Raw genomic sequence first — 24924 nt, 5'->3', positions numbered from 1 at the left:
GATGCTGTCGGAGGGTGGGAAGCTGGAAGCGAATCCGATTCGTTTGGTGCCCGGCGGGCTTGGCCGGGGAATGGACAACAGAGTTGCGCCGTGAGTTCTGCGACGATGGACGTGAGAGGTTGGAAAAGTGGATGAGGCCGGTTGGTGTAGGTATCAAGTCAGGGGTTGATGTCGAAGTGGACGGGCCGACTTTATCTTTTTGACTATCTTTTCCTTTCTGATTTATCCGGTCCTTCCTTTTCATGCACGATCCATCACAGTCTCTTGACAGTGCCGCTTGGGCATTGGCGCGCCGTTTCCCTTCTTTTGCAACCGAGCATGCCGGCAGGAGACGGTTGCACTGCAGTGATACTGGAACCAAGCCGGTGGCACAGGGTGGCTTTGGGGGGCACTGGGGTTGTGGGGGGCCTTTTCCACCAAACCCGCGGGTCATTCAACGGTCCGACGTGGCGTCGCCGTTGAACCCAACGTGCGGCGGCGGCGCAAGCGAATCGGAACTGTCCGCGGGCCCATGTCGTGCATGAGGTGGCTTGCGAGCGGGAATAAAAAAATAACGTCTTCGAGGGGTTTGTTTGCTGCACGGCATTTCCGGGAGAACTTGCTCCAAAGGGACGGCCAGGGCATTTGTCACCTGCGGCCCCACGATGCTTGAAGAATCCATGCTGCTGTCATCAACATCTTGCGACCTTCCTAACGCGGAGCTTGTAGGATGTAGCAATTGCTTCTCTTTGTCTGAACTGTGAGGTATCTTGTCTATCGTGTTTCATCGTGCCCAAAAAAAGAAAGCCAAAATCCCTTTTTGATAACACGCAATCGGTGCCGTGCTGCGGCCCGTTTTCAAACCCCTGAAGACTCCTCATGCCGATATCGCATGTGTTAGATACCCGACCCATGTTTGTGAAAGCAAAAACAAAAAGAATGTAGTTGAGCATTAAAAAAAGCGTTACTGTGTACGAATAGAGGGCTGCGACTTGGTGGTTAGTCGTGTGAGATGGACCACTTCGTCTGCACCCTGATCCCCGTTTGGGGGTCCGTCCGATAGGGGGGCTGCTCCGTCAGGGCCACCTCAGAGCCGCTGTCCTTGTCCTTGTCGGCAAAGGTCCCTGCTTCCACGTCATGGTCTGACCTGGGGGCGTCCGTGGCAGCAACGGCCGACCGATATTGTACCGTCTGGTTCGCAGCGTAGAGGCCCTCGAGCGGGATCTGCGTGTCGGTGGCGCTCTGGTTCTTGAGCTTGCTGAAGGCGCTACCGTGGGTGCCGCTCTCGGAAGAGTGGTATGCTAGCTTGGAATTTCCCCGGCGCGTCGCAACGCACCGGGACCAGAGCGAGCCCATCATGGGTAGACTGACGCATAGGATGGCCAGGTTGGGCTCGGTGGCAGACCAGAAGTCGGCCCAGATCATGGTCCCCGTGAGGTTCATCAGATCGAGTTGCGTCAGGGTGACGATGCGGATGATGCCGATAACGCTGACGCTGAGGAAAAGTCAGTATGGCTTTCCGAACGGACGCGGGTTCGAGATACGTACATGAGACCAACGAGGAACACGCCCGTCATACCAAGCTTCGCGGGGGTTGACATCTTGAGCGCCCAGACCGTCGGCAGCGGGAGCGTCAGGATGATCACGTCGGTGATGATGTTGAAGGAGCCGATGGCAATGAAGGAGGCCACCTGGTCGCCGCATTCGCCCTCCATTAGGGGCGTGTACGTCTTGGCGAAGGGGCGGCAGATGAGAAAGACCTGGAGGAAGTTGCCGATACTCCACACCGAGACGAAGATCAGAGCGGCTACGGTGGCCATACGCAAGCCGCGGTTGACGAAAACACGGAGGTAGAAGAGCAAGATGCTGAGCTTGATGGTGCTGATGGAGGTCGCATATATGAGTTCGTATGCGACGAGCATCTTGAGGATGTTTCCTAGGTTCGGCATTGTTTCGGTGATGTTGAAGCCGATTCCCATTGGCGACCCTACAACAACACGTTAGTTGCCAACCCGGGCTTCCCAAGCCTGGGGGAGCTACTCACACAACCCCTGGATGATGAGCATGCCGAGGCCCTGGGGCAAGGCAAAGATGATGAGGTAGTCATCCCACCAGAGTCCGGCGCCGGAGACAAAGCGAGAGGTGAGACGCAGGCCCACAACCAACACCGTCAAGAAGGCAAGAACGGAGTTGATGATGAGATGTATCTTGACGATGGGCAGCACCGGGAACTCGACGTATTCGAACATGGTGTGTGATAACTCTCGTGCATGTGCCGACCGGCCGACACTTTCGACTGCTGCTGATTATGACTGTTGATGAAGTTACAGCCGAACCCACTCCGCTCTGTGCTCTGCTGGACCGGTTGCTGTGGGATTCCCAGGGCGGAGACAGGTGGTGGAGACAAAAACGGGAGGGTGGGCAAGGCTGTCGATATGTACTCGCATGGCGTTCCACGGTATTCTCACCCAGGAGAAGAGACCGGTATGGCAGCATGGGATAATTGGCTGCTCTACCACCGCGGTGTGTCAGGGGCTGAGGGGCACATAAAAAGCGCTTTTCAGGACCGCGGTTCAGATTCGGGCAAGATAATCCTCAAAGTCGACCAGGGGGAGGAGACCCAGCGAAATGGAACCGACAGGAAAAGAAGCAAGGTGGCAGATCACAACACTTGCAGGAGAACCGTCTGGCTCGGCACGGAGATATCCATGAAGGATATTGCGGAGAGCGTTAAGACGGGGACATGGGGGGGGGGACAGCCCTGGGTTGAGATCAAGCAGCGCCGTGTGTGGTTCACCGAGTCGTCGATGGTGCGTTTCTAGTGCTGAGGAAAGCAAAAACAAAGAAACTAGATGGGCACGACGGCGTGGCAGTCGCTCCGGCTCCAGATTGAGCCGGCAACTGCCAGTCATTGTGGCGTGGAGATCAGGCTTGGGAAAATCAGGCCCATGGTGGTGGGTTGCATCGCGCTGTTCGGTCAGGGGTCGGTGAATCCGCGGCCTGCTAGCTCGGCAGCAGAATCCTGGCTTAGGTTACCTTAGCGTAGATAGCTTATTCTTGTCCCGGGTTAGGATGAAGAGAGTATCTGTGGCCAGAGGGTTAAATACGCACGACCTCGTCAGAATAACTAAGATCCGCGCAAAATACAAATCATATCGGTGAAGGAGGCGGATGTGCGATGTCGGGTTGGGTTTAGTCAGTTATGGGTGGGTAAGGTTTCACGAAATCTTGGGTTCGGACGAACGCATTAGATCTCATCTTGCAGTCTGTCGCCCGATCTTGTTGACGTTTTTTTCTCCTTTTCTTTTTTCTCGGAGGCTCATTCAAACTGGTCCACCCACACGTGTAACCGTTGAACCCCATGCGGCAAGCCACCGAAGCGAGGCTGGGTTCCCTGCAAGAGGTCGAGGGATTTGCCGTGAAACCGAACTTACCGAACCGGGGAGCCCGGGGATTTTACTCCTCCCCTGAGAAGTGGAAACCGCAGACCCCAGTTCAACTCCCCTTTTCTCCCCATCGATAATTTGCCCGAGATCGCGAACAAAGGGCCGGGTGCTCTTGCTTTTTTGCATTAACCATTTGCAGAGATTTGTTGCCGGTGCCCGACCTGGGAGTGGTGCGGAAGGAGTGGTGCGGAACCACCCCGCAGCCCCCGGGTCACTACTGTGTAGGGTATGTACTCTACCGAGTCCATGGACGACACAGGGTGGAAGGCACGGCGGCACCAAGCACCAACAAAGCCATCACACCATCGGCACCTGCATCCACTCCAACACACAACCCTCGGGACAGTGGGGGGCAGGGACGCAGGCTTGAGGCGGGCCCGAGGCGAATTCAGGGCGGGCTCGAGGCAGGCACACCGGACAACAGTTCATTGGGCTAGCACTACTAGTGACTCCACCAGAGCTCGCTCTTTCCCTCAAACTGGTTTGGCCTCGCCCCGCGCCGCAAGCTAACTATCGGGGTTTGACCGGCATCCGCCGACGGTGATGGGATTGCAGCTGGTTTTCCCATCCAGGTGGGTAAGGCAGGAAGTATATCACTGTATCACGCGTATTAGAGGTGAGACCTCTTTCAGTCTGGACGCGCCCGAACAAGGCGAACGGCACTGGAGATGGCTAGTTATGGCTAGTCAACGCCAGGGCGGCGCTTGCGGCTCGGCGAGCAACTGCAGCCGACCCCAATTCCACCCCGAGTGGGGAAGATCGCCGTTGTTCGGGCTCCAAAGGTTGTCGGACTTTGTTGCTGTTGAGCGGGGTGATGGCACCACAGGAGCCGATGTCTAACCTTTCTTGGGTTATCACACAACCAACAATGAGGGGTTGGAAGGGCATCTCGTTACTTCGAACGGGAAGTGTTGTGACGGTGTTGGACGGAGGGGGTTGGCTGTTTGCCTGTCGTCTCCCTCTTTAAATTCTCCGCCGAGATGAGTTTCCCGGTTCCCGTCTTTCGGCCGCACTCTTGTCTGCTGCAGTGAAACAAGCCCCTGCCTGAGTACGACGTCGAACACTTGATCGTGAAATCACACAAACACCGAACCCGGTTCACTCACTGGATCATCCGCCCTGAATACCCGACGGGATCTGTAACGGTCCCACGTCACAGTACCACAATCCCACAGCATTATTACCCCACCATTCACAACAACAAAAGCTACAAATCATGGCTTCTGTTGATCTCAGCCAGCCGTTTGACTATATTGTCATCGGCGGTGGCACCGCCGGTCTGGTTGTTGCCAACCGCCTCACCGAAGACAGCAATGTCAGAGTCCTCGTCGTGGAGGCCGGCGCAGACCGCACCGCCGACCCCTTAGTCCTCACACCAGGCCTGGTTGCCGCCTTGTACGGCAAGGAGGAGTACGACTGGAATTTTACCTCTACCCCGCAGGCATGTGATACCCGTCACAAAACCTTCCCGACGACGGCTAACACGATGCGCAGCCGACCCTGAACAACCGCTATGTCAACCAGGCTCGGGGCAAGATGCTCGGGGGCAGCTCGGCCCTTAACTTCTTGATGCTGCTCTACCCGTCCAAGGGCAACATCGACGCATGGGCTGCCTTGGGTAACCCGAGCTGGAACTATGACGCCTTGGCCCCGTACCTTCGCAAGTTTGCGACTGTCCACACGTCACCCCAGTCTGCCCGAGATCTCCTTGGCTTGACCTACCTCAATGAGGGCTTGGCCAAGGGTGACGGGCCCATCCAGGTCTCGCACACCGAGGGATATGGCGTAACGAACAAGGCGTGGCTGCAAACCTTTGCCGACCTTGGCCTCGAAGCCGCGAGCGATCCCCGCGAAGGCGGAGCGCTGGGCGCCTTCCAAAACCACGCGAGCATCGACCCGGCCACCAACACGAGAAGCTATGCTTGCACTGGATACTACACCCCCGAGGTCGCCAAGCGGCCAAACCTCGTCGTGCTCACCGAGACCGTGGTAAACAAGATCATTTTCGACACAACGAGCGGTGAGGACGCCGTCGCCACGGGCGTCGAGATTATCACCAAGGACGGCCAGAAGAAGCAGGTCTCGGCCAGCACAGAAGTCATCCTGGCAGCCGGTGCGCTGCAGTCCCCTCAAATCCTCGAACTCTCGGGCGTCGGTGGCCGCGACCTGCTCGGGAAGCACGGAATCCCCGTCATCGTCGAGAACCCCAACGTTGGCGAGCACGTCCAAGACCACCCCATCGTCTGCCAGAGCTTCGAGGTGGCCGACGGCGTGCCCTCGGGCGACGTCCTGCGCGACCCCAACGTCCTCCAAGCCCTGGTTGGCATGTACCAGACGGGCGGCGCCGGGCCGCTCGGCCAGAGCGTCATCAGCGTCGCCTACTCCCCGCTCGTCGACGGTTCGGGCGTCGTCCCGGCCGAGGCCAAGGCCAGCCTCTTCGCCGAGCACGCACCGACCTTCGACACCCCCGAGGGCAAGGTCACCCGCAAGCTGGTCGAGTCCCCCACCGAGGCCACCTTCCAATACCTCCTCTTCCCCAGCCAGGTCGACATCCCCGACCGCCCGACCAGCATGGCCCACTACATCACCCCCGTCCTCCCCGAAAACTACATCACCATCATGACCATCGTCAACCAGCCCTTCTCGCGCGGCAGCGTGCACATCACCAGCGCCGACGTCCACGCCCTCCCCGAATGGGACCCCAAGTACAACTCCAACCCGCTCGATCTGGAGCTGCTCGCGCGCGCCGTGCAGTTCGTCGAGCGCATCGTCGACCCCGCCACCCCCTTCGGCAGCGGCGTGCTCAAAGCCGGCGGCCAGCGCCAGCCGGCGCTCAAAGCTGACGACCTCGAAACGGCCCGCGAGATCGTGCGCCGCCGCCAGATCTCCGTCTTCCACGTCGCGGGCAGCTGCGCCATGCGCCCGCGCGACCAGGGCGGCGTGGTGGACGAGCGGCTGCGCGTGTATGGGACGAAGCGCCTGCGGGTCGTGGATGCGAGTGTCTTCCCCATTGAGCCCGTCGGTAATATCCAGAGTGTAGTGTATGCGGTGGCGGAGCGCGCGGCGGATTTGATTAAGGAGGATCGCGCACGGGCTTAGCTACCTTAGTTAGACTCTCTCACTCAGGAGTTGATCTCGCGGGTAGGGGTTGATTAGCGTAGTTTTAGCGCTGATGATTTGGAATATAATGGTATCTATGATCGACATACATGAAGGTGTGCCTCGGACTGTGAGTACAGGGGGTAAAAAGGAGCGGTGTTCATGTTTGCGGAAGTTACCGATTCCTGGGTCGCACATTCTCAACGTGTCTTACTTGTAGATGTTGATGCAAAGAAAACAACTTGCGCCACCAGCAACGATCATTCCCAATTAAATTAGGTAGGTAGTTTATACTACCCCTAGCGGCTGCAGGCAAAATAGATGCGTCTTTCGCTCTACTTTCTCTGTATTGTAATTATGGTATCAAAACCTGAGAGATTTGCACTCCCCTCGATGACACAAACCCCTTTTGTTTATTTTCATGAGAATCTGACTGTCGAAAACGTGTTGGGGTTTTGTATTTCTAACAGAACCCTTGTTAAAGGCAAATAAAAAGACTTTAAATCTCAAGTTGTCCTCTGTGGCGCAATTGGCTAGCGCGTCTGACTGTTAATCAGGAGGTTGGAAGTTCGAGCCTTCCCGGAGGAGGATTCAACATTTTTTGCCTAAATTAGTTTTGGTGGAATTAATAGTCTTTTTGTAACGTTGAAAATATCGTAAGAAGCGAGATCTTAATGGTTTAATACCAAGTTGGTTTGCTTTTTCTTGCTACTTCCTTTCGAGGTTGGGTCTTACGGAGACAGAGTGGACTGTCAACTCCATAGGGGATACATGGAATATTTAACCAGATAACTGACTTATAACTGCACATGGTAGATAGAATCACTTATTTCGCTTTATATTTCTTATATTGCCCTTCTTGCCCTCTAGGTTGGATATGCCGACTTTGGAATTCAGAGAAACTCTCTGGCAAATGTCATGAATTATCTGGGAAACTGTATTACTCAGTGAGTTCGTAAGTTCGTAACTGCCCCTTCAAGGTTCCATTCCGTCTCCTAGCTAATGATATGGCTCCTAACCTCCCAACATCCATCCCTTTGGGTCTGAATCAACTCGACGCACCAACAAAACCTTCCGGCAGCTTGACACCCAGCAGCTTCTCAGCATTCCCATAAGCAATCGCCTTGAGCTGCTCCTCATCCACGAGGCCACTCTTCTCCAGCTCCTTAATCCACTCCAGCCCGGACTCGTTCGACAGAAACGGATAGTCAACGCTGTACAGAATATGGTCCAGCTTGGTGTTGGCCAGGATACACCGCAGCGGATCCAGACTCCAGTTCCCGCTTGTCGTAATCCAGATATTCTCCCGATACACCGTCTCAAAGTCCCGCTCAAACTTCCCCCATCTCTTACTCAACGCCTGAATCCGCTGCAACATAAACGGCAGCATCTCCCCCATATGCCCAATCACAATCTTCAACCCCGGCCTCCTATCAAACAACCCCGCCGCAAACAACCGCATCACATGCAGCGCCGTCTCCCCATGCCACCCAAACGCACTCGACGCCATCCCCACCGCCGCCGCCTCCCCAAACCCCCCCCTATACCTTCCCATCATCCCCTCACTCGGCCAACTCGGATGCAAATACACCGGCACCCCCAACTCCTCCACCGCCGCCCACCACACCCCATACTCCCCCCCCTCATAAAAAACCCCCCCGCAATGATTATCCACCAACGCCCCCACAAACCCCAGCTCCCCCACCGCCCTCCGCAACTCCCTTACCGCCTCCTCCGGCTCCCCCATCGGCGCGGCCGCAAACCCCGCCAACCGCCCCCCGCTCGCGCGCACAGCCTCCGCCAGCTGGTCGTTGGCGGCGCGACAGGCGGCCGCGCCGTGGGTGGAGAGGCCGGGGGCGTGGCTGACGATTTGCAGGGCGACACCGCCGGCGTCCATGTCGTGCAGGCGGAGGGTGTGCAGGTCGGTGGCTTTGGCGAGCATGTTGGGGATGTGCTGGAGTTGGGCGGCGTAGAGGGTGGAGAGGCCCGGGGGGAGGGGGGTGGAGAGGAAGTGCTCTTCGAGGGTGAGGAGGGGGGGCGGCATTTTGGGGGGTGGGTTAGGGGTTTGGATTGGGTTGGGATTGGGATTGGGATTGGGTGTGGATGGGGGATGATTTGAGTGAGATTGTTGTTGTTGAGTGGTGGTTTGATGCCAATGCTGTGGGTGTAAGTTGTCGTTCAATGGGAGTTAAGAGTTGGTGGTGGAGGGTTGGGCGTGCCCGTTTTATTTACGGGTATTAGGTGGGCGTCAACATGTCCGGATTCCCCCAACGACCTCCCAGCTTGTAGGTCATCACTGCCTTCCGTGCTACACTCTGGCATGAGTGGCAATATTCCCGCAAACCGGCTTCTGTACTCCATCACCGCTTCTGTTACATCGGACATCAGCAGGCGCACTTGTACACCGAGTCCATCACGATCGGCACTATTAGCATCCCACTTATGCCTTATATCATATTTAATGCTAAATACGGCTTTGCCAATACTATAACACTAAACGGGTCTTGAATTTATACTCCTATAAACTTCTTTACAAACCAATGGTTGCTGAGAGCTTCTCCAATTCAAGTCGATAGGTACCTATTTAAGTTCCGTCACTGGGAGCGAGCCCGGTATTTCGCATGTTCGCGGTACTTTAACGAATTTGTGGCTTTGGTCTTTTTCCGTCTTGACAGTATCGCGGAAACCACAAATAGAAAGAAAGGAGATTAAAAAGACAATGTATAAATTGAGGGGACTTTCGATGGCGCTTCTTTGTGATGTTGTTTTATTTGCGGCAGGTCCCAACATTAAGATCTCTCCGGACCATTCGGAGTTGTTATAAGCGCTTTGATAGATTCTGGAAAACCCCTTATGTGGGATAAATTCGCCGTTGCGAGGGCATGCTATCACGGCAAGGAGTCCCGCTGCGTTACATGGGTGGTGTTGGCTTTGCTTGCTCCGATCTTTTGCTCACAGGTTGACCGTCGTCGTTGTTAAAAGAACAAGGGTTAGGGTCCTTCCAACTCACCCCACCCCACGTGACCGCGCCAAGCCACCCCAACCCTGCACGCACGACCCACCCACCCCAGCACATCTTCAATTCCTGCCCCCGACGACGGCGACGACAGCCACGATCCCACAGGACCCCAACCACAGCACCACACACAACCCCCCGCTACCATGACTAGCCTCGTACAAACGATGCGGACGACCGCCGCCGCCAGCAAGACGCTGGTGTCCTCCATGCGCGCCCTCGCCCTCTCGAGCTCGAGCCGGCCGGCGGCGGCCCTCCCCGCGGTGCAGACACGGTGCCTTTCCCAGGCCGCCCTCTCGGGTGTGTCAGGCAGGACGACGACAAAAACGACGATGGCAACGACGGCGGCTTCTAGCGGTACGGTTGGCTCTGCCGTGGCAATGCAGCGTGGCGTGGCGGTGGTCACGACGCAGCAGGTGCGCGGGATGAAGGTGCGCAGCGCGATCAAGAAACGGTGCGAGCATTGCAAGGTGAGTGGTGAAATCTGGGTTGGGGGGTTGGAATGGGGGGCTGGGGATGTGTTTGGGGGGATACATGTGAGGAATTGCGGCTGACGGGTGGGTTTTGCAGGTCGTCCGGCGGAAGGCAAACAAGCGGCACAACGGCTACCTCTACATCGTGTGCCCGGCGAACCCGAGGCATAAACAGCGGCAGGGATAGGTGGTGGGCGATGGTTTGCTGGCGGGAGTTGTATTGATACCAGGGGAAACCGGGTTCTGTACGATAGGGCGAGGGGGCATACACTGGGACTCATGTGGCATAAAACTCGGCTCATTCGGTGGCGGTCTGTTTGCTCTGAAGAGCGGCTTACTAGACAGGGACATGCGGTTGCGGCACGAATAGACAATGGGTCACGAAACAGAGGCGCCAGCTGCGGCCGGGTGGTTGGATCGGATCTTGTTTCACAGGCGGTCAATGTACCTCTCCATGCTATCCCACTCGGTCTTGCCCGTCGACAAGAGATACCGGATATGGCCCTTTTCACGTCAGTATCGGTCCTGATGCAGGCGGGGATTGGCGAACTGACAAGATCCGTGACTCCGCGGTGCCGCTCAAACTCGTCCCTTGCGAACTTGCGAGTCTCTGCGCGCGTCTTGGGGTCTGATATCCGGCGCGTGCTCCGGATGATGTGCCGGTAGAAGGAGAGTACCCGGCTCCGTTGGAGGAACTGGTGGCGCGTTAGATCGGTGTTGGCTTGATGTACTTTATTGTATCCAATGCGAGAGAAACTGTCTTACGTGATCCAGACTCAGTACTGGGCCAAGTCGAGACTTCCGGTCTGTCGCATATGTGCGAAGGGACCGCCACGAGGTAGTGAGGGCGCGCATCAATTACAGGCCGGGAGAAATATTGTGTAAAGAAAGATACCTCTGAGGCCTCGCTTTGCAGAAGGTGAAACAAGAGATGTTCATGTCCAGAATTGAAATTTCGGCTGGCAACCTCGCGCCTGCAGCTGCCAGACGTCAAGCTTGGCAGGCCCACCTTTTGCAGCATTGCACTTCATTCATCATTCAACAAGCTCTCTCTTCTTCATTCTTAATCATGGTCCCTCAGCAAATATCACTTTTTCTCCAAATTTGGATGGAAAATCGGCCATTTCAGTAAGAGTTTCGGGTTGCCGTCACCCTCAACCATACATCCTGTCCAGGAGCCGGGTCCACGCTGAGGATCGGGCCGTGGGTGTGATGGCCCGAACCAACTGCATTAATACTGCATGAATGGGTTGCACCGGAGCAAGCATCGCCACCAATGAAACAGCTCAACCCTCACGCGTCCAATTCCCTGGAATAGGCATTGAGTCTCTTCTTCTTCTACACAGTAGAAGACGTTCCAACAAACTTAGGGTTTAATACTTCTGAATAAAGTCTCAACAACATGGCTCCGTTTGTGAACCTGGATGGATGGACGTATGGATGGACAGCACCGCGGTGTATCTCCAAGGACTCAGATGTCGAGCTCAGCCTTGCCCATCTACATGCATGGTTTCCCCGCGTGGTGTGTGGTTTGGCAGTGGCACAGCCGCGCGCTAACAGTTTCAACATGAACATGGCAAGGCCGACTCTTTGGGTCAGGCACTCGGTGCCGCCGTAGCGAGAGGCAACCTGGGAATGCTTTAAGGAAAGGCTTGACCAAGGGCACCAGTTTTGTCAGTCCCCGAACATTAAATTGCGTGACTCTGCCCCCCTTAGAAGCACTCGGCATCGCATAGCACACCCTTATCATGTCCGGCTCCTCCAGACCTCACACCCCAGCCTTCCGCTTCTGCGGAGCTGATAACCCAGAATACAATGCTACAAATGGCGGAAGAGTGTCCCCGGATATCTCCATACCGCGGCAGTTTTTCGGTAGCCCTGAGCCACGCCTTTCGCCCCGTGACAGGCGCACCCGAAGGGCGATCCGAGCACGCTCAACCAGCCCGCGCTTTGGTTCTGAAGATCTGTCAAATTTCTCCTTCAACTTTGCAGACGGCTGGATTGAGACTCCGTCATCCGCTTTTGACCGAGTGGAGGATCTTCGAAGCTCGCTGCCGGCGACTGACCCTCGCATCTCCGCAACGACGCCTCCGCCCCCTGCTCAAGGCCGACTGTTATTTTCCCAAGCTGCCGGGGAACAGAACAACCCGGAACATTCCCCGGAGGCTCCCCAGAACGGCTTTGCGCCGTCGACTTCTCCCAACTTTGACCAGCAACAACAGCCCGCTGACTTTCCCCTGCGCCTCCTCCATAACGTGACGCCCCTGCCTTCTCGTGAGCCGTCACCCCAGCCAGCCGAGAGCTCTGCCGTCGTGCTTCGCGCTCGCCCTCCACACCAGAGCCGTGTCTCCGACGTCTCTAACCTTTCTATCCTTTCCGGCGAGGGCGAGAGCCCGCCCCCATATGATGTCCGTAGCGAGGTGGCCCCGGCCCATGAGTTCTTCACCGCCCAGTTCCAGTCGACGCTTCGGGAGGGGCTGGAGATTGCAAAGGAGACGTTGCGCGAGCTGAAGAAGCTGGATGGCCATTTCCCGGGTGATGCCGACTTGAAGAGGTTGCTGGATGACGCGTATCGGCTGTCTGCCTTTGAGGGCTCGGATACGAAGACGATTGCCGTGCTGGGGGACTCGGGTGAAGGTATGTATTGAGACGGAGGACGACGGCTTGTCTGCTATGACGCAGGTGAACTCGGAGACGTGCTGACCGTGGGTAGGGAAGAGCAGTCTCATCAATTCCCTGCTGGACTTCCCCGGGATTGCTAAAACGGTACGTGTTCACTTTCTTCTCGTCCACCCCCGTTGCATTCTAGCTCTGCTCACCCGCGGTCCAGGGAGATATCGGTTCGGCATGCACGTCCGTGGTCACCGAGTACAGGCAGAAAACGCGCGAGCACACCGCGCCCATCACCATCGAGGTCGAGCACCTGTCCGCGCAAGCCATCGAAGACGTCATCGGCGAGCTAGTGTGGAACTACCGTCAGCTGTACCTCCCGAGTATTGTGGCTGAAGGGCCCTCGGGGTCGGACTACGCGCGGTGCCAGCGAGAGTCGGACCAGGCCTGGTCGGCCATGGAGGCCGCGTTTGGCCACCACCAAGCGTTCACCGAGGAGATGCTGCAGGACATGTCGGATGGTGCGCTGGAGAGGGTTACGGAGCAGCTGGTCGCGTGGTCGCGCGAGCTTGAGTGGCCTGGCGGGGCCGATGGATTCTGGCGGTCGACTGCCGAGAACGCGGAGGAATGCGTCGAGAAGACGTCCGTTTTTATGCAGGACCGGTATTGGCCGTTCACAAAAGTCATCCGCGTTTACCTGAACGCGCAGGTGCTCAAGACGGGTGTTGTCCTGACCGATCTACCTGGTAGGAATACGTTTTCAGGGGTTATTTGCTTGTTGGCCCAGACTGATGTACCGGATATCTAGGCCTGCAGGACACCAACCTCGCCCGGGTGTGCGCGACGCACGATTATCTGCTCCGGTGCAACCACATCCTCATCGTAGCCAAGATCTCGCGGGCCATCACGGATGCCTCGTTGAAGTCGTCGCTCTTCTCGGTCCTCTCGCGCCATGTGCCCCTGGAGTGGGAGGAAACGGGGGCGAAGAGCTTGAAGATTGCGGTCGTGTGCACGGGGATGGAGGTAGGCCGGCCTTACCGTGCTCTTTGCGCTTTTGAAGAAACGCTGACCCTCCAGGATATCGACATGCCAGCCGCAAGACGCGAGTTCTGCGGACCAGGCAAACACATCTCAACCGCCACCATGGAAAGCCTCGACGCCCAAATCGAAGACGCGAAAGCGGCAGATAATAGGGTGCTGAAGAAAGCCCTCAAGCAAAAGTAATCCCCCCTACCCCTCGATCATGACTACCGACCACCACCCCTCCCCTCAACCCCATCCCAACCCCCTTACCACACCCCAACCCTCCACCCCCTCACCACACCCAACTAACCCCTCCCCCCAAAAACAGACGCTCCACCCTCCTCATAACCGCGCGCAACACCCACGTCACCACCCGCCTCCAAGCCGCCTACACCTCGCGCACCCTCACCAACCACCTCGACGTATTCTGTGTCTCCAACCGGTGGTACGCAAAGCCCTCACGCAAGGGCGACAGCGGGATCCCCGCGCTGCGCCGGTTCTGCTACAGTATTACGGCGGATGCGCAGCTGAGGGAGGCGAGGTGGGTTTTGGGGGGGAGGGTGAGGGGGGTGGTGGCGGAGGGGGGGCTTTGGGTGGGGGGGAGGTTGAGGGGGGGGAGGGGGAGGGGGGATGGGAGGGGGGATGGGAGTAGGGAAGGGGAGGAGGGAGAGAGGGAGGGGGAGGGGGAGGGGGGTGGAAGGGAGGGGGAGGGGGATGGAAGGGAAGCGGGTGGTGATAGTGGTGGCGGGCGTGAAAGGGTGTGGAAGGTTGCGGAGGGGATGGTGAGTTGAGTCGTTCTCGTTCTCCCTTTTTCTCTAAGGGTGGGTGGATTTGCTTCCACTGTGCCTGCGCTCTGCGTTGCTGTTGTGGCTTGGGAGTTTCTATCTCTCCGCTCAATGTGCTCACCACCATTCTACAGGGCGGCGAGTTCGCTGCGGCAGTCCATGGGCTGGTGGACGGTTTCCGTTCGTGTTTTGCCGAAAGCATTCTCGCCATGATAGGTATGTCCAGATGGTGCAACGCAAGGGGACCGCCGTTTGCTTACAGCTCGGAAACCCAGCTCGTCGCCACTCGAAGTGGGAGGAACAAGCAAGTACGGAGGCCCAGAAATGGAGCAATGTATGAACTGATCGCCCTGACCCGCGGAGCAGCGCTGACAATTCCATAGTGGCATTATAGTATGGCTGACCATGGCCGAGTCTCCTGATCAATGCTAACCCTGACCGTCCAGCGCAATACTCCGCCTGGTGCGCCAACAACGGAAACTACCGCACAGACAAGCGTAACGCCGACTGGAACGCCGAGATAATCTGGAAGATGCGCCTCGAGCTTGCTTTTGCGTGGGAGCTTGTCACGGATGAGGTCGAGGCCGTCTTCAACACTCTGCTGGCCGCCATCGAGACCCAGTTTGATGCCCTCAAGGACGCCCTCGCGGCTGCACCCATGACGCAAGAGGCCCGCCATCAACTGTTGGGCGCGATCCGCCCGAGATTCGACGGCTGCAAGTACGCAGTCACGCGAGCCAAGGAAGAGTTCGCCCACGAAGTGACGTGAGTCTGGTCCGCCGTACCCCTGATCGGGTATTCTAACTAACCCCCCAAACCCAGCCTCCTCCGCCGCTACCTCTCCGAGCCCAGCCCCGGCTCCTTCATCCTCGACGCCATGATCCCCGCCTACCGAGCCGCCAGCAAGATATACGGTACGCACTCCCCCTCACCCCAACCCCCAAGCCCTCCTCAACCACAACCCCCCAACCACAACCCCCTAACCATAACCATCCCCACACCAGGCCGCGGCAAACTCCGCGCCCAACGCAGTATCATCGAGAACCGAATCAGCGACGGCGTGCTGTTCCCCAGCGCAGCCATCGCCATGCAGACGCGCCTGGAAGCGCTTCTCGAGCAGCGGCGCTCTATTTTGGCGGGCATTGTGGCGGAGCTGTATTGGAATGTTAGGCGGGATATTGGGTTTGTGTTGGCTTTGGACTCTGATGGGGAGGGGGGAGAGGAGCGGGGTGGTGGTGGTGGTGGTAGTGGTGGGGATGGGGATGTGTTGGATGTGGTGGAGAGGGAGGTGTTGGAGGAGGTGTTGGGGAGGTTGGGGGTGTTGGAGGAGAGGGCGGAGAGGGTGCGTAGGGCGGTTCAGTGAGGTGGTTTGGTGAGGCTATGGTACTGGGAGGGCTTGGTGGCGGGGGCTGGAGAGCTGGAGGGGAGAGGGGGGGCCGCTACGGATCCTTAGGTAGCTTTAATGGCGGAAGGAAGTTGAGGCGGTGGCTTCGTGACTGAGATCCAAAACAGTCACCAGAACGTGTACCCGTTTTGTGTATGTATACTTGTACTACTTCGTTGACCGGATATCGCCGTGGACGTTGGGTTCAAGAGGCTTGACGATAACACTATGCAGCGCATTTTGCTGTTCCGTTTACTCACTGGCTGCTTTTGATATGCTGGATATTTTACCACACAGGCCGATGCCGTCCAATGTTTGGTACTCCGCTTCGTATGTCATTGATTTTTGTGGGCAGTTACCCTCAGGTGAGGCCACCTCTCACACCATGGCATTAGCATGTGATGTGAACCTAAGAGCCTAGGCCAGATACGGGACCAAGTGTGGGTAATGAAGCGGACGCGTTGGTTTGTGCTCTTGAGGCTCGGCAGAGCTACGCGTGAGCGGGAACGTTGTCCTTCGACAGTCTAGTCGAGTGCGGGTGCACTTCAAGCCCATGGGACGTCGGTGACGTTACCAGCCCTGTCATCAACAAGTATGAGGGTACCATAGTCCCCCGATCGTTCCGTCTGATGGACGGAAACTTCGTCCCCTACGAATTCGGCTATCTCCATGAGGGACAGCACCCGGCCTCGGAGGAGGACAGCGATGCCCATTTCTTGCAGGATTTCGGCAGGTTCCTGGGAGAACATCAGCTTGACCGGGTCATTGGCCTCCGCGACTTGGACCAGCATGACCCGAAGCTGAACGTCGAGGTCACCGAAGGGAGGGCCAATATCATGATGCCGCGATAGTGTCCCCGAGAGCGAGCTGATCCCGGCAGTTTGGACCTTTGGACTCGGCGAAGACGATAGCTGCAAATGCCGCGGGTATTGCTATTACAGGAACTCAAGCCACACCGGCGACTACACCCATAGCTGCCAGTAGCTAGAACGGTGGACCAGGGTGCCTGGATGGTGCTTGGCTTAGCGGGTTTTGGGTCACTGGGTTTATTTATAACTATATAATCAACAGACCAGCTTACACGTCTCCCTCCCCCCCCTCTCAATAAACTCCACAATCCTCTCCACCCCCTGCCCATCCCCCTGCACCGTCCCCTCCCACTCCTCATCCACCCACCCCTCCGTCCGCCCCCCCCCAAAATCCACCACCCACGCATCCCCCTTCACATCCACCAGCACATTCCCCGCCTTCGCATCCCCCCACACCACCCCCACCGCATGCAGCGCCGCCACCGTCTCCCGCACCTGCCTCGCCCACCGCTCCCTCACCACCCTCGGCGTCTGCGGCCCCACCGCAACCGTCAGCGGCGCGTCCTCCTCGATGCGGTGCAGCAGCAGGCCGAGGAGTTGTTGGTTCTTGGCGTGGCGCACGACGCCGTACAGGCGCGAGGTGCGGACGTCAGGGGGGAGAGCGGCAAGGGCGAGCTTTTCGTACGTGGCGACTTCGGCCTTGGTGGTGGTGTCGTCGGGGTCGAAGGCTTCTTTGAAATGGAGGGGGTGGTGGTTGTGGAGGACGTGGGTTGGGTTGGTGTCGAGGGGGTGGGTTGGGTTGTCGCAGATGACGGTGATTTCGGAGGGGTGGAAGGAGGGGAAGGTGGTTGTCCATGCACGGGGGACGGTGGGGGAGGAGGGCCAGGGATATTCGTCGTCCGTGTCGTCGTCAAGAAGTTCTATCTCCGGGAGATAGGATGTCGTCGACGGCGAGGAGATCGCATTCGAAGGAAGTGGTGGTGAGGAAATGGTCGAGGGTGAGTTGCTCTCCTTTCTTGAGGGGTGGTGGAGGAGGTGAGAGGCGCTCGAAGTTGCTGAGACAGGGGATGACGGCCCAGTCGAAGCAGTCGTTTATGAGGGAGGTATCGTCGGGGACGTCTTTTTCACTTTTGTCGCTGTCCGATTCCTCGACGGAGCCATTATTGCCGTCGAGTTCGGAGCGCAGGAGTGCAAAATGCTTTTGGAATTCATCGCATCGAACGGCCGAGTTGTGGAAGTTGCACGGTGAGACAGAGATGCGGAAGCGGCTGGCGTGGAGCTTGATCTCGAGCGCAAACCACTGAGGGCTGTCGTCCTCGTTGGAGGTTGTGAAGCTGACAATGCGGTATGGAGACATTGGGCTCTTCGATACACCGGGCTCTTCTTCGACCCGGCTGCCACTGGGGTCGAAACCGTCGAGCATATTGGAAGTTTTGGTAGAAGTGGCGCACACCGCGAGTAGAGTGATTGGGGTTGGGTTGGAAATGGTGTGGTGGTGGGAAGGGAAGCTGATGGGGATGATGTCTTGGTCGTCTCACAAGCCGGGAATATCACACTCTCGCGTGCATGGCCTCGGCTCACCCGCCAATGGGGGTGAGCTGGGTGAGCCGGGGTGAGTCCTCGCCGCTTTTGGCACTATAAGACTCGTCTAGTGCAGTCGTTTGCTAATCAACCAAGGTAGATCTGATAGAATCAGCCATTGGCTGTCAGGTACTTTGCATCGCCCTCCAGCTTCGCAACGACCGTTTCATAGAGGTTCTGGCAGAACCTGTCATCTTCTAGCCCAGCCACCTCAAGCCCAGTGTCAAGACACCATTTAACGGCCGCCGCGTAGCTCATCCCGCCTTTCGTAAGGACCTCTCCGTTGAGCCGGCTGGCGGCCTCGTATCTCTCCAAGACGGACGTCATGTCCATGTTGCCGGACATGTCCAATGACTCAACCACCTTGCCGATAATTAGCTGTATCAGCAACGCGCCGAGGGAAAGAACTGTGAGGTTCACCGGTCTGGGGCCCTTCGGGGGCTGGGGCTGGGAGGGGTGGCTCTCTGCCTTCAGGTCTTGGACGACAAATGGTCGGTACGTCGTCTGGCTGGCACCAACAAAAGCTCGCGTAGTGTCGTTTTCCGGAAGGAAGACAATGTCGTCCAAGCTCATGACTTTCGGCAGCCATGGTGTGCTGTAGAGATGGAGAATGCTGACGGAAACGGCGATGGCAACACTCAGTTTGTCGGGGTATTCAAACGGAGGTAATACGGTATCGGGTTTTCCGCCGAGGATTACCTCTCGCAACGTGACGGCATTGCGGCCGATGCGGCCGATGCTGGACTGAGGGCTCTGTAGTGGCCGCAGCTCGAATCTGCGATCTGAGTGTGTGATGTAACCATAGCAATCTACTGCTGGTTCATCAGAATTCCTATCGCTGGCTCGGCATGGCCGGTATATCTCTCCCGCGCCGTGCGCTGAGGGCGTGCTTGGGGATACCACTGATGGGACGGCAAGACCCCGCGACACTCCTACAAGCGTCTGTGTGGCCGACACGGATGACGTTTCTCTCGCCAACTTGAAGCTCAACGATTTCGTCCACCCGGTTGCACGAGACACTTTTGGCGGCTTCGCAACTGGAACAGCAAGCGTGCTACCATACGCCACGGCTGGCTCACGCTTGGGACCAGTATCTGCGAGCTTGACGTAGATGCCCTCCCATACCGCCGAGGCCCAGCTGCGTTTCCTTTCCTCCGCCAGCCTAGAGCTGAGCTCGACGTGGAATCCGAATTTCCGGGCAACATGGTCGTCGATGTCGGTTGGTACGAGAACTGTGCTTCTGGGTTCCAGTTCGAGGCAGGCGGTATGGGACTTCGCACAGCAGCTGGTTGACGCGCTGTAAAGACCCTTGAAAATGCTGCGGGTCAAGCTTCGAAGCAATGCCACGAGTCGAGCCTGACTCCTGTGTTTTCTGCTCGTCTCGAGCCCACAGTTTTGGCCTGTGAGATCGTGGAGAATGGAATTGGCAGTTTTGATCCTCGTTAGGATTTCTTCGTAGTCTTTCTTCTTGAGAGAAAATGATGCTCCCCGTCTCAGCTCGCGCAAAATCGCAACGCGGTCCGTCAATTTAGGCTGCATATGGCCATGTTAGCAAACGAGCTCGCATCTTGACTACCTAAGGTAGATCCGTCACACCAGGGAGCATACGCTGCCATCAGCTTCCATGCACAACTTGGCCTGCAGCTCCTTAACTGCCCCGAGCATCTGGGAGACTTGCTCTTCAAACTTGGTGGATGTCGTCCATAGTCGCAGTCGGAGTTGGTCACTATACAATGCCCATTCGGGGCCAAGAGGAGCCCGGACTGGTCGGTCTATTAACGAGTGTGGGACGATACCGTCAAGGAGCACCTCGCAAGTTGTTTCAAGTCGGATCTGTTCCGTTTCGAGATCATGGACCAGAGCCTTAAGATTGCGTTTAGCATCTTTCATGGACGAAAGTATATCCATATAAGCTTTGGCCGCCTTAACTGCCAGAGGCAAGACGCCAAGGACGACACCTGCCACTTCGAAGCCGGACATTTTGGATTGAGGAAGATGCTGACTGTCACTGACATGGGAAGGATGGAATGAGGCGGCTCAAGGGCCTGGCGAAACCTCGCTCTGAAGTTCTTGTCTGCACATGAACCACATGCAGGTCAAGTAACACACATGAAGGGCGCAGCGCCTGGCCCTCAACAGGATTGGTTAAAGGCTCCCCCGCCCACCTCCGTCTCGGTTCTCGTTCGTTGAAACGCGGGCGGGGTGCTCGGGGTACCTACATATCTTCCTTACCCTTACAGTTTCTCTCGCTCCCCCGTCGTTTCGCTACCTGTACTCCGTGAATCGTCAAACACCATGGTAGTGCACAGCCAAGGAGATTTTCAACCTCCTATCGCCACGATCGTGTCCTACGGCCTTTCGTCGTTCGAGGCACTGCTGTCTGCGCTGGATGGTACGCTCACCGAAAGGTCAGCTGCTGTCTCCCATCTTGCACGGTTCAGGTTATGGGCCGGAAGTTTGGGTGCACACCGCCCGTCGGGAAATCGCTCGCTTGCGTACCGGCTTCGTGATGCGTCGACAATCAAGAATCACGTCATCTCGTTGCTTCAAGGCCTCTGCGAATTAGTTGACGAGGGTGAGTCAGGTTGGAATCGCGAAACTTCCGTGTGAACAGATAGGAGTAGGTAGTTGCTAACCGGGCTTGGGAGTACATGTACTGACTGCAAAAGAGACAAGTGGAGAGGCCTTGGTTCCGGCCGCACAGCAAGATGTCGGGGCCGAGGTCGGGGACTCGACTGATGTTGCTCTGGAGGACTACTTCAGGGATGGCGCCGATGGACATTCCGAAATCAGCCGCATCCTAGATGACGTTGGGCACATCGTCGACTGTCTCCTCAGACTGTCGATAACAATCCGAAACCCTGCGCCACACGACCACTTCAAATCGAGAGTCGGGACAGATTTGGTCGGCCTCTACGAACAATGGGATATCAAACACATCCACGAGAAATTCCCTGACGCCCTCCCCGGGCTCGCCGAGCGGCTTGGTAAGGCTACCGCACGCCGGCGGCAATACTTCAAATACCGCGAGGAGCACGTCGGTAAACTTGCCGAGGGACTGGATGCCGCGGAGGTCGTGGAAGGCGATGGGGGAGAGAAGGCAACGACCAATGCGTCTTCTATTCCCAACTATCTCAAGGGATCGCACGCAACAGATAACTTTGCCGAATTAGACGCCGAGTCCAACATCTCCAGGACCTCATACGCTCCGTCGACAGCCAGTGAAACCCAGCTACGAGTCCCTCCGCTGCCAAAGGATTACTCTGACGGCCCTTTCCAGTGCCCCTATTGTCGCATGATTGTGTCAATCAACACGAGGTATGACTGGAAAAAACATGTCTTCCGGGATCTCCGGCCATATGTCTGTCTCTCTAGCTCGTGCACGACTCCAGAACAGCAATACCTACGTCGCAGCGATTGGATCGAACACATGAACCGGCACCACTGGAGGACCTGGCGGTGCCCCTATGGCGGTTTGTGTGATGACTTCCATTCGGCCCGCGACTTTGAAGAACACGTCAAAGGGAAGCACTCAAGCCACGGGCCATTGCCGTTCCTCGACGCGCTGCAGAGCCTGAGTAGCCACAGTGATCTCGCGAGAGCCAAAGGGAATTGCCCTCTCTGTTCCGATTTCCACATCATGTCGGATAAGCAATATATCTCGCACGTGGCCGCCCATCTCGAGCAGCTTGCACTGTTTGGTCTACCTAATACGGATGCCGAAGGAGAGGAAAGCGACGATCTCGGGAGCAAAAGTAACGGACAAGGTGGAGATCGGAAGGAGGATGATGCCGAGAGTCTTTCTAGCATGAATAGCAACGATATCGCGCGGCGCGAGTGGAGACACCCCAGTAACATCGATACGGAAGAGACGGGGGAAGATGAGGGAGAGCACACCGCGGGCGATTTCTGCACCATCAATAATCTAGCTCCAGACGAGTTGAACACCCCCGAGCAGCAGCGGCAACAACAGGCGCGGCAACAACAGGCGCAGCGACAGCACCAGCAAGAACAACAGCAACAACAACCACAGGCGCAGGACAAACAATCTCAGATAATCTATAACAGCCTGGTGCAGAGCATGGGCGCCGTGGCTGCCAATTCGTGGCAAGCCCAGGTCAACATCGGGGATCGTTTCGCGAAAATTAGTACCCTGTACGGATCATCCCCCCCTCCCCTATTTCAAGTTCAACCCTCCTCGGATTGCTGCTATATTTAACCTCGTTGCAAGAACCGTGGATTAATAAGGCGACGAAGTCTACATACTGCCCCCGGAGCAGCAGATACCACCTGGTACACAAACTCGTGGGGCGGGCAGCGATATATGTAAGCAAAAGATTTGAAATCAGGCAGTGGGACTCCGAAGCCACGGAGAATTGGTGCCGCGTGTGGTTTCCAGAGGCGGACCTCGGAAGGGAAGACCCCGGATTCGAGCTTTGGTCCATATACAACCCTCCGGCGGCGAGAACGTACCGAGAGCCCTGCAAGGGCGGCCAAGGCCAAGCCACCCGGTGGTTCTGGCAGGAGACTTCAACCTAAAGAACCCACTGTGGGACAAGTTCGGACGCTACGATAGGAAATCGGAAGACCTACTGCAGCTGGGTTCCTTGTGGGACCTCACCATCAGAACTCCAAGGGGGGCGACAACGCGAGCTCCCCAGGGGCGGCAGCGAGGCCGCCCGTCAACCATCGACCACTTCTGGACTTCGGAAAACCTCCAAACAGTATACTACGGGGAAGAATGCCGTGGAAAGTCAGACCACTACCCACAAGTGCTCGAGGTCGGGGAAGGGCATGGGCCGAGACCAACCCAACCGGATGGCTGGGCCTGGAAGAAGATGGACAGGGAGAGGGTGAAGGCTGAATCAGAGCTGCTATGCAAGGCCATGGGACTTACAGACCCGGGACCGGACGGGCTGCTGGCCAGGACCCGAACAGTCGAGGGTCTTGATAAAGCTTTCGGCAGCCTGGTCGAGTGGCTCACCTGGGTCGCGGGGGAAAGCACTCCAAGGAGGAAGGCGAGCTGTGGCTACAGCTCTCCTTGGTGGACAGTGGAAGTGCAGCAGGCCGCCCGGAAGGCCAGGAAAGCCGAGAGGCTGGCGAAGGAGACGCGGGCAGAGTACTGCTGGGAGGAGCTCGGCGAAAGGCTCAAGGACCTTGCCAGAACAACGCGCGAAGCACGGACGAGGGCTTGGAGGAACAACCTGCAGGAAGCAAGCGAGGCAAAGAAGCCCGATCAGATGTGGAGCTTGGAAAGATGGGCCAGGCTACGGAGCTTTTTGCCGCCGGAACCACCGAGACTACCGGCATTCAAGGACTCGTCCGGGCAGGTAACGGCCGAAACGCACGACCAGAAGGCTAGCGCACTGGCCGAGAGGTTCTTCCCGGATCCACCGGCCAACCTAACGGACGTGGAAGATCAAACCTTTTTGGGCAGCTGGAACCTGGGCTTCGACGTTGTACAAGCAGTGACGCCGACCGAGATCACGGAAGCGATAGGAAGAGCAAGCCCCTGGAAGGCGCCAGGCGAGGATTTGCTCCCGATGGGCCTTCTGAAGGCGTGCGGAGCACCGTTAGCTGAAGTGCTCGCCCTTCTGGCGACAAGGTGTCTGGAGCTAGGATGGTTCCCGAACCGTTTCAAGAGGGCGAAGACTGTAGTACTACCGAAACCAGGAAAGGCTCCGCCGGTGTATCAGACCCCGGGGGGATACAGGCCCATTGCTCTGCTGCCAACCCTAGGGAAGGTAATAGAGTCAGTGGTCGCCAGAAAGGTCACTCAAACTGCAGAAGTCAACGGCCTCTTACCAGATGAACAAATGGGGAGCAGAGCACACCGCTCCACAGAGCTGGCTGTCCGGCTAGTAGTAGCCCAGGTCCAGGAGGCGTGGAGACAGAAGGGTGCGGCGTCCCTATTGCAACTGGACATCTCAGGAGCCTTTGACACGGTCAACCACACCCGACTGCTAGCAACTTTGCGAGAAATGGGCTACCCGAGGTGGCTGGTCCTCTGGACGAGAGACTGGTTGACTGGTCGAGAGGCCACCCTTCTTTTCGACGGCAAGACGGCGGCACCGACGGCAATTCGGGCAGGGGTCCCCCAAGGCTCACCCCTTTCCCCTGTTCTCTTCATCCTCTATATTTCCTCATTATACAAGCAGCTAAAAGACGAGCACCCTCACTTGGCTATAACGGGGTTTGCGGATGACACCAACCTCCTGGTGTTTGGTCGAAACCCCGAGGCCAATGTCCGGCAACTGGAGGCGGCGTGGGAAACATGCATGCGATGGGCGGACAGTCGGGGGATGAAGTTCGCCCCGGAAAAGAGCGAACTGATCCATTTCAACAAGGGACGACGGCAGTGGACAAACCAGCTGGAACTCACTAACCCAGGGGGAGGCACCAGCCCCGTCAGACCGAAGGAGTCTGCCAGGTTCCTGGGAGTCTGGCTGGACCGGAAGCTCAACTGGAAAGCCCACCTTGCGGCGGTGGAGAAGAAGCTGAGGACCCAGAGCTATGCCCTGTCGAGGCTAGCGGCATCGACGTGGGGACTGGGTCTAGCCAAAGCGCGAGAAGTGTACACAAAGTGCATCCGGTCAGCGCTGGCCTATGGCGCATCGTCGTTCCACATTCCCACGGATGTGGGAGGCGAACCGGTGAAGAAAGGCATCACCAAGGCCCTCGGGAAGGCCCAGAACAAGAGCCTGAGGATTGTGGCGGGA

At 57.3% G+C, this 24924-nt stretch overlaps 11 protein-coding genes and 1 non-coding gene across 12 annotated transcripts; 7 read left to right on the top strand and 5 right to left on the bottom strand.

Moving 5' to 3' along the window:
- Nucleotides 1–815: 815 nt before the first annotated feature.
- Nucleotides 816–2390, bottom strand: F5144DRAFT_372451 (uncharacterized protein). The gene is made up of 3 exons (XM_066784516.1): nucleotides 2024–2390; nucleotides 1528–1966; nucleotides 816–1474 (listed from the first exon to the last, which is right to left on the bottom strand). The coding sequence occupies exons 1-3, from the start codon at nucleotides 2226–2228 to the stop codon at nucleotides 979–981; spliced, it is 1140 nt and encodes a 379-aa protein (XP_066640540.1). The 5' UTR covers nucleotides 2229–2390; the 3' UTR covers nucleotides 816–978.
- Nucleotides 2018–2976, top strand: F5144DRAFT_372440 (uncharacterized protein). Its single transcript, XM_066784515.1, has one exon. The coding sequence runs from the start codon at nucleotides 2298–2300 to the stop codon at nucleotides 2799–2801; it is 504 nt and encodes a 167-aa protein (XP_066640539.1). The 5' UTR covers nucleotides 2018–2297; the 3' UTR covers nucleotides 2802–2976.
- A 1665-nt stretch (nucleotides 2977–4641) lies between these two features.
- On the top strand, nucleotides 4642–6524 carry F5144DRAFT_595920 (uncharacterized protein; the record flags this gene model as incomplete). The annotated part of the gene is made up of 3 exons (XM_066790746.1): nucleotides 4642–4866; nucleotides 4920–5969; nucleotides 6063–6524. 3 exons carry the CDS (start codon nucleotides 4642–4644, stop codon nucleotides 6522–6524), a joined length of 1737 nt encoding a protein of 578 aa, XP_066640538.1.
- A 514-nt stretch (nucleotides 6525–7038) lies between these two features.
- On the top strand, nucleotides 7039–7112 carry F5144DRAFT_t159. Its single transcript has one exon. It is a non-coding gene; the product is annotated as a tRNA-Asn (tRNA).
- A 316-nt stretch (nucleotides 7113–7428) lies between these two features.
- On the bottom strand, nucleotides 7429–8723 carry F5144DRAFT_659165 (uncharacterized protein). Its single transcript, XM_066793227.1, has one exon. It carries the CDS (start codon nucleotides 8566–8568, stop codon nucleotides 7573–7575), a length of 996 nt encoding a protein of 331 aa, XP_066640537.1. The 5' UTR covers nucleotides 8569–8723; the 3' UTR covers nucleotides 7429–7572.
- An 890-nt stretch (nucleotides 8724–9613) lies between these two features.
- F5144DRAFT_584448 (ribosomal protein L36-domain-containing protein) lies at nucleotides 9614–10517 on the top strand. The gene is made up of 2 exons (XM_066789616.1): nucleotides 9614–10010; nucleotides 10111–10517. The coding sequence occupies exons 1-2, from the start codon at nucleotides 9687–9689 to the stop codon at nucleotides 10198–10200; spliced, it is 414 nt and encodes a 137-aa protein (XP_066640536.1). The 5' UTR covers nucleotides 9614–9686; the 3' UTR covers nucleotides 10201–10517.
- On the bottom strand, nucleotides 10443–10868 carry F5144DRAFT_606276 (uncharacterized protein; the record flags this gene model as incomplete). Its single annotated transcript, XM_066791481.1, has 3 exons — nucleotides 10443–10517; nucleotides 10568–10708; nucleotides 10779–10868. 3 exons carry the CDS (start codon nucleotides 10866–10868, stop codon nucleotides 10443–10445), a joined length of 306 nt encoding a protein of 101 aa, XP_066640535.1.
- Nucleotides 10869–11363: 495 nt separating this feature from the next.
- Nucleotides 11364–14200, top strand: F5144DRAFT_584407 (uncharacterized protein). Its single transcript, XM_066789615.1, has 5 exons — nucleotides 11364–12650; nucleotides 12727–12779; nucleotides 12844–13369; nucleotides 13432–13646; nucleotides 13701–14200. The coding sequence occupies exons 1-5, from the start codon at nucleotides 11762–11764 to the stop codon at nucleotides 13845–13847; spliced, it is 1830 nt and encodes a 609-aa protein (XP_066640534.1). The 5' UTR covers nucleotides 11364–11761; the 3' UTR covers nucleotides 13848–14200.
- A 168-nt stretch (nucleotides 14201–14368) lies between these two features.
- Nucleotides 14369–15869, top strand: F5144DRAFT_372297 (uncharacterized protein). The gene is made up of 7 exons (XM_066784514.1): nucleotides 14369–14467; nucleotides 14566–14647; nucleotides 14707–14765; nucleotides 14815–14824; nucleotides 14878–15196; nucleotides 15254–15345; nucleotides 15436–15869. Exons 2-7 carry the CDS (start codon nucleotides 14641–14643, stop codon nucleotides 15792–15794), a joined length of 846 nt encoding a protein of 281 aa, XP_066640533.1. The 5' UTR covers nucleotides 14369–14467; nucleotides 14566–14640; the 3' UTR covers nucleotides 15795–15869.
- A 491-nt stretch (nucleotides 15870–16360) lies between these two features.
- Nucleotides 16361–18047, bottom strand: F5144DRAFT_606274 (uncharacterized protein; the record flags this gene model as incomplete). The annotated part of the gene is made up of 3 exons (XM_066791480.1): nucleotides 16361–16726; nucleotides 16889–17548; nucleotides 17574–18047. The coding sequence occupies 3 exons, from the start codon at nucleotides 18045–18047 to the stop codon at nucleotides 16361–16363; spliced, it is 1500 nt and encodes a 499-aa protein (XP_066640532.1).
- A 278-nt stretch (nucleotides 18048–18325) lies between these two features.
- F5144DRAFT_519275 (uncharacterized protein) lies at nucleotides 18326–20278 on the bottom strand (the record flags this gene model as incomplete). Its single annotated transcript, XM_066786681.1, has 3 exons — nucleotides 19802–20278; nucleotides 19439–19738; nucleotides 18326–19234 (listed from the first exon to the last, which is right to left on the bottom strand). Coding segments are annotated over exons 1-3 (1593 nt in total), but the record flags the coding sequence as incomplete, so codon positions are not given.
- A 121-nt stretch (nucleotides 20279–20399) lies between these two features.
- Nucleotides 20400–22542, top strand: F5144DRAFT_584383 (uncharacterized protein). The gene is made up of 2 exons (XM_066789614.1): nucleotides 20400–20780; nucleotides 20875–22542. The coding sequence occupies exons 1-2, from the start codon at nucleotides 20501–20503 to the stop codon at nucleotides 22422–22424; spliced, it is 1830 nt and encodes a 609-aa protein (XP_066640530.1). The 5' UTR covers nucleotides 20400–20500; the 3' UTR covers nucleotides 22425–22542.
- Nucleotides 22543–24924: the final 2382 nt, after the last annotated feature.

This window comes from Chaetomium tenue (assembly GCF_020726465.1).
Source record: "Chaetomium tenue strain MPI-SDFR-AT-0079 chromosome Unknown F5144scaffold_6, whole genome shotgun sequence".
Taxonomy (NCBI): Eukaryota; Fungi; Ascomycota; class Sordariomycetes; order Sordariales; family Chaetomiaceae; genus Chaetomium; species Chaetomium tenue.
The sequence above is the reverse complement of the archived record's forward strand: the minus strand, read 5'-3'. Positions and strand labels throughout refer to the sequence as shown.